At 34.7% G+C, this 10,565-nt stretch overlaps 1 protein-coding gene across 1 annotated transcript; it reads left to right on the top strand.

Annotated features, from left to right (window-relative positions):
- Window positions 1–2,769: 2,769 nt before the first annotated feature.
- LOC136233290 (uncharacterized) lies at window positions 2,770–8,407 on the top strand. Its single transcript, XM_066022910.1, has 10 exons — window positions 2,770–3,008; window positions 3,261–3,397; window positions 3,486–3,620; window positions 3,843–3,953; window positions 4,266–4,550; window positions 5,029–5,228; window positions 6,068–6,353; window positions 6,897–7,007; window positions 7,491–7,682; window positions 7,909–8,407. The coding sequence occupies exons 1-10, from the start codon at window positions 2,831–2,833 to the stop codon at window positions 8,263–8,265; spliced, it is 1,992 nt and encodes a 663-aa protein (XP_065878982.1). The 5' UTR covers window positions 2,770–2,830; the 3' UTR covers window positions 8,266–8,407.
- The last annotated feature ends 2,158 nt before the right edge of the window (window positions 8,408–10,565 follow it).

The raw sequence follows: 10,565 nt of genomic DNA, 5'->3' as shown, positions 1-10,565 counted from the left end.
AACCAAAAACCAAAAATATATAATCTTGTATCCATTTTTGAGTTCAAAACCTTATATCAAAATCAATCATAACCAAAAACATAATCCAAATGAACTTAAAGCATTGTATCCATCCTCGAGTTTCACCCCTTAAGTATCAATCCATAACCACATATATAGTCGAGACGTCTCTTAATATTGCCTATCCCATATGGTCTTACCCAACACTTCGCTGCCATACCCAATAGGTCTTCAGACTGTGTACACAGACCATGTCCCTCACTGAACATGGTCTTCAAATATAAAACCACCGATCCGGATAACTCTCGATGGATATAAAATCATAAAATCATAACGTGCTCAAATTTCCTTTCACAATCAAATTCCAAACTATTTATTTCATAACCATAAATCATTTGGCTTCAATTAGCCATTTTGTATCATAAAAACCATATTTGGACTTCAATCCAAAATAATAACGACAATAACTGTAACAGATTTCTCAATCCAAAAACAATTCGTAAGAAATCATCAAATTCATTTTGTTCAATATAGATATATATTGAAACCAAAAACATATATGTATATATGTAAATCAACCAAATTAAGCCTTAAATCAACATAATCAAGTAAAATCTGAAATTCACATAGAAGTATAATCAATAGCTTCATTTGAACCATAATTTCACAATAAAATGCAAAATCGTGAAAAACCCCAATTTTACAAAATACCTGTATAAACCCTAAAATATCAATTTCTGAAAATTCTTTAATTATATATATATATCTATATACATAAAATTCAAAATATAGTTGATAGTTACTTACCTTGGCTAAAATACACTCGTTCAATTCTCCTCTAAATCCTGTTTAAGACGTTTCCCTCCAAACATTGTCGAAACTCAAAAACTTTTTGATTAGGACTTAGATCTATATATAAAAATGCTATGGTTCCAATTTCGAGTGATTCGGACGGTCGAATATCCGTAAATCAAAGAAACGGTGAAGAAATGGTTCGGAGAAAACTGATGAATGAAAAAGAAAAGAACAGAAAAATAAAAGAAAATGAGATAATCATCACCGCTCACGATTCCAGGTTACAAATCTGAAAAATATCAAGTTTAATCCTTCATCTTTCTATAATCTTTGAAAATTACTCTAAACTTTTAATATACACTTAAAACCATCAAATTAACTCCAAACTTTTCCTATAACACCAAATAAAAATCACATACCCACTAATTATAATGTATACTAATATCAAGATATAAATTCTAGAAATTTAATCACAGACGTGACAATAACTTTATATAAATGAATTACAAACAATTTTATTATTATAAATTAGTATTTAATATGTCGTATTTTTATCACCTAAAAAGACGACATATACACATACTTATATGCTAACTAAAATATACATAAAAATATATTTAAAACATCTTAACTCTTAAAAAGTTTTGTTGGATTTAAAAAAAAAAAAATTTCTTAACTCTTTATTAATATATAAAGGTTAAAAAAAATAGAAAACAAATATATATTTATACAAGTAAAACTAAATGAGAGTTGGGGAGCGTGGCGTTGGGATCCAGGACGATTATTGGTCCACGTGTTCACTTAGGCAGTTTTTAAAAAGGTTTTTCTTTATCATTAAGTATCTGTGTAACCGACTATTCATGGGCTTGATAAGCTTAGATTCAAATGTTGGATTGGGCTTTAAGCTGACGCTCGAGCATTCAAACTCAATTAATTGTTACGGTATCAGTTACTAATATTGAAGTATTTCATATGTTTAATATGTTACTAATGTTTATCAACAAGGTTTAGAATATCCGATATGACAATCAAATAATTATCAAATCAGTTTGTTTAATTTTTTTTTTATTAAATATGGTTAAAATTGACTTTGCTTATTAACGCGAGGATTGAATTTATCATTTCACATGTTATTAGAACTTTCCAAAAACATTAAGGGAGCGTTTGGCTTAAACTTCGGAATCGGAATTGAAATATGACGGAATCAGAATCGGAATGACTATTTATTTATTTTGTTTGGTTCAGTCTGGAATCGGAATAAAATTCTTTTTGAAAGTGTTTGATTCTTTAATTATCGGAATCGGAATGAATATAATATTTATTTAAAAAATAATTTGTTATATGAACATCACAAATAATTCATTAAATAATAATAAATATAACTTCAATAAAAAAACAAACTATTATAAAAAAAACCATTAAAATATTTTTCAAGAATTTTTTTATTAAATATCACCGTTATGAAATTACAAAACAAAATAACCTTTTGAATAGTTTAGTTTTTTTTGTTATAGAAAAAAGATGGATTGTTGTATGTTTGAGGGAATTATATATAAACAATTCCGTTCAATTGGACCCTAATCACCAAATAGAATTTGGACCTTCACCGTTAGATCTAACCAATTAATAATCCTACGGTTAACCAATTATTCAATTTAATATTATAAAACAAATTTCTTTTTTTTTTATCCTTTTTACGTTTTTAACTAGGGTTTAAATTTTTTATTAGGGTTTAAAATTAATTTTAAATAGGCGTAATTTGTTAATTGGTGTTGAATTAATGGTATAATGACTAGACTAACGATGTTATGCCAAATAAGCACAACGTTTAGATTAGGACATTTTTGCTAAAATTTAAAAAATATAAAAATATATTTACGCGTTTATTTGATATAGAGACATATATATTAAAACAGATAAATACATAGTCAAATATGTTATTAACCCATGTTTATTATAGAGAAAGAAAAATAAAAAAATACGAGATACTAATTTGAGTTTCGGTCCTGCAACTGTGAGAGCAACCGCAAACAGGATGATGCAAAGTGCTACATCCATTTCACCTCTCTGCTACTCAAAAATTCCTCATTCTCATTTTTCATTCCTTTCTCCATTTCGCACCAGAATTTCTCCAATTGCTTTACCTTCCTTTTCTTATCATCTCCTCCTCAAGCCTCTCAATATTCATGCCGTCTCTCATCTCCGCGCCTCCGGTACTCTTCTCTCTATCTCTGCTGATTGTCAATTGTTTCATGGCAATATGCTGTGGCTTTAGGTCTTCCCAGTCCAGTTTCTGTTGATTTCAATTTGGTTATTTATTTATTAAGTGTTCTATTTTTCTTGTTTTTTATTATCTTTCCTTGGGGACCCTTGGCAGTTTAAAGTGAATTTGAGTTTGCATATTTTTCTCTTAATGTTTTCTTTTCGTGATTGGTTGGTGCTAATGGTTGCATATGCTGCCTCAGCTACTCAAGGGATTGTTGAAACTGCTGAGAGTGGAACAGAATTGGTTGAAGTTGGGTATCTATCAAGTGTTCATGGACTTCAAGGGGAAATTTGTGTGAAGCCTAGTACTGATTTTCCTGAATTGAGATTTTCCAAGGTAGTACTTGTGTAAACACAGTTCAAGTTGAATAAGTTTTATATTTTGGTTATTTTTGTGATTTACTTATTTTGGTACTTTCTTGTAGCCTGGAATAAGATGGTTAAGACAACCAGTTTCTGGAAAAGAAATTATGCATGAAGTTAGGCTGGTTGAGGGAAGAGGACACCATGGACAGAAGAGTTGGATACTTAGGTTTGGGGGAATAGACTCGGTTGAGCAGGTGAGCAGGAGTTGGATTAGTGTGTACTTACCTCACCTTTCTTTTTTTGTCTTTTTAAGATATTTATTATCAATATGCATTTTGATGATCTCTTCTGAATAGCCTAGATAAGTTAAAACAGATTCCTATATGAAAAGACTATGCTATTTATCCTGTGCAAATTTTATTATTATTTTAGTATGATTTCATGCTTGTTTCTGAAAGTGAATTATGCCTTTTCAGGCTAAGCAGCTTGTCGGGTCAACTATCCTTGTGAAAGAAGAAGATCGACCACAGTTAGAAGAAGGAGAATTTTACACTCGTGATCTTGTGGGCATGAGAGTAAATCTGAAGGTTTGAACATTTTGAAGCACTAGTTTAGTATTCTGCTAAATGATTTCTATAAATTTGGGTCTTTAAATATGTGAAAGGGCCTTATCTTTATGATTTATGACTGTGCGTGTTTTTTACACAAACAAATTTGGAGGCTCCAACACTTAATTAACATTGTCTTCCCATGTTATCCTTCTCTTGTCTTTTACTTGCTCCTCTTATCATCTTACTATGCAACTTAATAACTTCTTTGCAGCTTACATCCCATTCTATTTGTCAAATTAGAGTTCCATCTCTTCTTTTCCTGACTTTGGTAGTACTTCTCCTTTTCAGGAAACTGGTGAATCTGTAGGAACTGTTGTTAATGTTTTCGACAGTGGAGGGAATGACCTTTTACAGGTCATGCTCTATCCACAAGCCGACGTGCCTGAGGAAGCTGGGAAGTCAATGACAGCAGAAACAGGTTTGTCTGGTCCCCTTGTGTGGGTACCATTTGTTGAAGCAATTGTTCCAGATGTTGACATGATGAAAGGAGAAATGTGGATTACACCCCCAAAAGGACTGTTTGAGTTAAACATACGCTCTGATGAGAAGTCTAAGAAAGAAAGACGTCAGCTTGTGAGGCATACTCCTTTTATGCTTACTCAATTCGTTTAGTTGAAGAATAAATATTAGTTACTACTGTAGTTTGTATATAAACACGTGACTTTTCTCTTATGATATATTCGACAATGTCCATTTCTCGTTTCTTCCCAAGATGTATGTGTGTTTTAACTACTGAAATTTTCTCCTGAATAATATTGGCTTTTAACATGGATTAGAATTAGACAATACATACAAGGGGCAGGCACTACTTTCATAAAATTTTGTTTGATATTTGATTGTGTGACATGATACTTTTCACATATGATGTTGGTATTATTAGCATATAAGTTTTTTTGGTTGTTGCCTATGTTAATGCATTCGCCTTCCTGGTTGAATATGCATATGGAAGCAATGCATAGTGGCATGGTTGATTTCCTAGAGTAAATGTTCAATCATTCGATCCACTTGTTATCGCATGTGGTAAATTTGGTCACCTTTTGATACAATGTAGGAGTGGAAGGAAAGAAAAAAACTTCAACGTCGCCTTATATCAGCAAAAAAGAAATTGTCTGAAATGGAGCAAAAACATGTGTTTGACGGATTGAGATATGGGGAAAAATCCCAAAGGAGCTTACTTGCGGACCAGATTGTTGGTGTAAGTTCAAAACTGCTTCAGCAGGCACTGCAAAATTTAGAGAAGCCCTATAAGAGGTATTTTATGTTTCAGTTAACTAAATGTTTGGTTTTTCTTCAATTTTGTTTCCTAAAATAATTAGGTTAGATGAATGCAAATCTGAACTTGTTGCAGAAGGTGCTGATTGACTATTTCAGCCAGCTTGTTACAGGAAACCTTAAGGACCTATTTCACCCGTTTTGCTGCAGAAATCACTAATCTGTGCTCCTTGAAATGCAAGAAAGTGCTATTATCCGTTACCCATATAGTGCTATCTAGGGGTGGAAGCTTTATAGAAAACAGTTCTCTTACAAACATGCGGTGTTCTTTTCCTTCTATTCGCATGAGTAACGTTATTTCTGTCAATCTTACATTTCCATTAATCTGATGGAATGGCTAATACATTAAGCATATATAACCTCTCTTTGTAGCTGTTAGCATTGGGTCACAGACTCAAGGAACAAGGACCAAATAACACATAGGCCCGGGGTTTGGAAAGCATATGAGACGAAGCAGGAATAAGTCACGTGAGAGTAAGGGCTGTAGGTTGTCTTAATGTCTGCTAGTATTTGGGGTATTAAATAAGGGTAACTGTTTTGTTGTTAGATCAGCAGTTTCCTATTTTGTATCTCCAGCTGTCTGCTAGAAGATTGGGTCTGAGTCCCTGGGAAGTAATTGCCTTCATTGGCTTTTCCCTCTTTCCTAGTTATTGTTTTCACTGCATCGCCTTGTATAATATTAAATCATTTTCTGGTTCCTAGGTATTGAGTATCTCAGGCTGGAATACATTATTTAAGCTTGTGTTTCCTATTGTTCTTGAACGTTTTCTATCAATAGCCTAAAGTTTTGAGCTATCCTTCTGATCTGCTTGAATCAGGTGGAGTGTGAGTGAGGTAATCAGTGCCACAAAAACCAAGCTAATAAAAAATTCTGTGACGCTATCAAAGGAATGCTTTACTTCTCGCATAATTGGAGAGAATTTGGCTGCAAATTTTAAGTTACAGGAAAAAGGGCTCCATCTTTTGTCTAAAGGCAAACTGGCTATGATCTTAGTCCTGAATGACATTGTGAAGCAGGGAAGAGGTGATAGTTCTGAAAGCAGTGAAGATTTGATCTTTTCCTTCATTCAGAAATCACTTTCAGATGACAAGACATTTTTAAAGGTAATACTTATTGTTATCATTTCATCCATAGAACTTTTCCTGAATTCTGAATGAGGTGAAGATATTTCCCATTATTTTATTTCCAACCTCAACAGTGTATTCCCTCACCTCAATTATGACGCAAAGCACAAAATGTTGGTTAAAAAGATCATCAAACACAAATCTGGAGTACATTGGTTGTATGTATTAAATTTTGTTCAACCATGGGTAATCCATGCTAAAAGCATGAATTTTGAATAAGATCACTTCACTAACTCAACTCTTGAAAAAGAAAAACCGCTTAGACAGATTTTCTGGCATGTATAGAATACACAGATCAACCTTTTGTTATTTTGTAACGTAAAAAAGAAAAAAAAAGGAGAATACTATGAACTACAGATTGCGTTAAGGAAATCTTCTGAGCTAGGAAGATTTTGACTTGAGTAAAAATGGTAAAGATTGTGAGCATGATCTAGTTATTGAAAGTGATATCATTGTCCTGTACATTCTCCAACTTTATTTGGGGATTTTAAAACTATGTCTAACAAACATGATTTCTTGCAGATGGAAGACCGTGCATCTGTACCTCTGGTTTTTGTCAGCTCTCTGGAAGAACACCAGTCTTTGAAAACAATGTTTTTAAATAATGATTACTTTGGGTTTGATAATGAAAAGGTCAGTATCAATGTGCACTCTTTGTTACTGAATTCTCAGCTAATGGTGGAGTAAAAGCTTGTTGTACTGTGTCTTGTTTCGTGAACCAAGTGGATATTATCTTCCTTGTCATGATAGAATAAAAGACAGTTATATGGGGCTTTATTGATAATATTGACAGGATAATTAAATTGATAGTCCTGCTGTCATTCTTACTTGACCCTATCCTGTATAATAGAAATACTGAAATCTTGATTTAGGATTCAACACGAACTGATGGCTGTCTGTCATGAAGCCTTTTCAGCCTTTTAACCACAATGGACATGGATTGATTCAGTGTCCTCATCATCGAATCTTGAGTTAGAATCCAGAGAATACCAAATTTTTTGTTCTAGCCAATTTGCATGTGATAATTCTAGCTATGGATTGGGTGAAGGTAGAAACAGTTGCTGTTATCTTCAAATGTCTTAGTTATTATTGCTTTAAAGGTTTCAACTTTTACAGGTGTGGTTTTTGGAGGAAGAGAAGCTTCCAGTTGTTAACAGTTCTGCAGAAGAACAGAGCAGCCACAAAATTTTGATGAAATCACCATGGGAAATACTGCAATCACCAGTTGGATCTGGAGGAATTTTTAGCTTGCTTTCTTCACACAACATTCTAGAGAATTTCTGTGAAGGGGGTGTGGAATACATTGAGGTGAGTAATTTCCTACCAAGTTTGTAGGAAATAGATAGTGCCAAACGTGATTTCTTCACTCAATAAACATGCATGATGTTCTTGGATTTTTCAGGGTGTCTTTTTTATGACAGTAGATATGAAAATATCAGTTCAAAAAATATATAGATCATTTGTGTATTTTGCGGTTGGACTCAAATGCAGCTTTTGTGTGTTTTCTTACCATGGCTTGAACTTATTGCTTCAGGTATGCAGTTTGGAGAAAAATGGTTACCTTGGAAATGCTCCACTTCTTGGATATGTGAATTCATGCAAAGCAGATATTGGAGTCCATATCTTAGAAGATGTGAAAGATTCAGAAGAAAGCTTTAACATGATATTCTCGACAGATTTTATGATGTCGTTGACAGAAAAGATCGATAAACTCGAATTCCGTGCCATCTCAAAACCAAATTCATATGTGAAGATGGCTGACAAAGAATGGGTTGATGTTATTCCATCATCACAGAACTCGTACCAATTTCATTGTTCAATTTACAGTTACTTGAATGCTTGTCCTCCAGATAAGATTTGTGTAATGCAACAGAGTAATTACATCATATAGGTTAGACCTACTAGCTTGTTTACATATCAAAATGTAAAATTATAGGTAACTCAAATATCTCTTTTGTTTATTACTCATGAAAAAAACATTTAAAATAAAAAAAATGAAGAAAAGAAAATAGAAAAATAAATAGATCTTGGTATGATGATGGTATTATATTTGGAGATTTTTGAAAAATGATCATTATATTATTATATATTGAGATCATAGAATAAGGATTTAATTGGCTATAAACAAAATATCCATAGCATTAACACAAGTAAGGCGTACAAAAAAAAAAGGGCGGTCCGGTCGCATTACGTGTTTCCGCTGAGCGAGGGTCCGGGGAGGGGTCCCACCACAAGGGTGTACTGGGGGCAAGTCTTCCCCTACCAACACAAGTAAGGCGTACATTAAAATAAAATTACTAAATTAAAATATCCATAGCATTAGCATGTTTTTTTTTTATTAAAGATTGATTAGCGAGGAAGGGTAAGCGGCGGACATCCCAGCTATGTTGGCACCCCCACCACAGACCCAAAAAAGCTCCGAACCAAATTTATTAAAAGAGTAAATAAATGTCATGATACAAAAAGAGAAGCCAAAGAATTAGGAAAAGCGATAAACGCAACGTCCTACACGATCATGAAAAAAGACTGATCCACAAAAATCCGGGACAACATCCCACCAAGTCGAAGCTGTTGCTGTCCGTCCATAATTTGCAAGCGAATCCGCAACATGATTTCCTTCACGAAAAATATGAGACACCACAAAAGCCACATAATCGATCTGATTTAAACAATTGAACCATTTTTGTCTAAGCAACCAAGGAACGGAACAAGATTTAGATTTGAACATCTGCACAACATACATTGGGTCGCTTTCAAGCCAAATTTCCCGCCAACCTTTGCTGATAGCCATGTCAATGGCGTAAATAGCAGCAGATAGTTCAGCAAGATAAGCAAAGGAACTTTCAATCGGAAAGGCAAACGCACCAAGGCACATGCCAGTATGCGAGCGATAAATACCTCCGCAACCCGCAGGACCAGGAGCACCCGTGACAGACGCATCAGTATTGATCTTAATCCAATCCCTCGGAGGTGGTTGCCAAAAAATCGGAGTAATGTGCAGAGCCTTAGCAAGACGCTTTTCAATCCCGAGCTCACCTAAGATTTGAAGTTCAACTAGCGAATTCCAAACGAAGCCCCGTCCAGTGTGAGCAGATTCACGAACAGCTCCTCAAATCCGTCTCAGCGTGACGGAAGTATCAACCCTCTCATCCTCAAAAATGGACCTATTACGAGCAAGCCATAGAGCCCAAATTATATTAACAATTGCTGCCGCCCACAAATCAGCGATTTGAGTACTGAAACGTTGAATAATAGCATGATCAACCAGATTCTTAAGAGTCGAGTCTGTGTTAATTCGTCTTCCAAACAATGAGCTAACACCATGCCAAATAAATTTGGAAAACCGACAGGAGACAAAAAGGTGGTCCAACGTTTCATAATCTAACGAGCACAAACTGCAACGAGAAACAACTTGATAGCCGCGCAATTGTAGCTGATCATGTGTTGGAAAATACCCAAGATAAGCCCGCCATCCAATAAGCGAGTGTGCAGGAGGAACACTCTGACACCTTAAAAAACGACTCCAATGCTGTTGAGTAGGAGGAGATCTAAGCCAAGCGTACATGAGCTTAACAGTTAAAACCCCACTCGTAGCAGGCTTCCAAACACAAATATCAACATCGTCCCTACCCCGCCTAATATTCCGCAATCTATTCTCCACATCTGCAGGTAACACGGGCATATTATGCCAATTATTACCATCCAAATAATCCTCCACCAAATCAAAACAACGACGCTGTTGACTAGCAGATAGGCCAACCTGTGCAGCCAGTGAAGGACACATCCAGGCCCTATTCCAAAAATTAAGTTCAGAGTGCTGACCAATCCACCAAAAACAGTGATGCTCAACTTCATAATAAATGGATTTTATCGAGCCCCAAATAGAAGAATTCATGATATAATGTCGTGACTGTCCCGCTTTATTGAGAAAACGAGTTCTAAGTAAGTTAAAGCAGAGAGACTTTTCTTGAAGAAGACCCCAAGCCATCTTTCCATTCAATGCCTTATTTAGAATAGAAAGATTCTTGATTCCAAGACCTCCATCCTTGAAGTTTTGACAACAAATTTTCCAAGGGACAGTGACAAGCTTCTTACAATTAATGGACCCAGACCAAATAAAATTCCTCATATGCCTAGTTATACGTGTAAGCAGCGCAGAAGGCCACTTATAAATGCTAAAAGAGTGAATGA

Source organism: Euphorbia lathyris, chromosome 6, assembly GCF_963576675.1.
Source record: "Euphorbia lathyris chromosome 6, ddEupLath1.1, whole genome shotgun sequence".
Taxonomy (NCBI): domain Eukaryota; kingdom Viridiplantae; phylum Streptophyta; class Magnoliopsida; order Malpighiales; family Euphorbiaceae; genus Euphorbia; species Euphorbia lathyris.
This window is presented reverse-complemented; position numbering and strand designations above follow the sequence as displayed.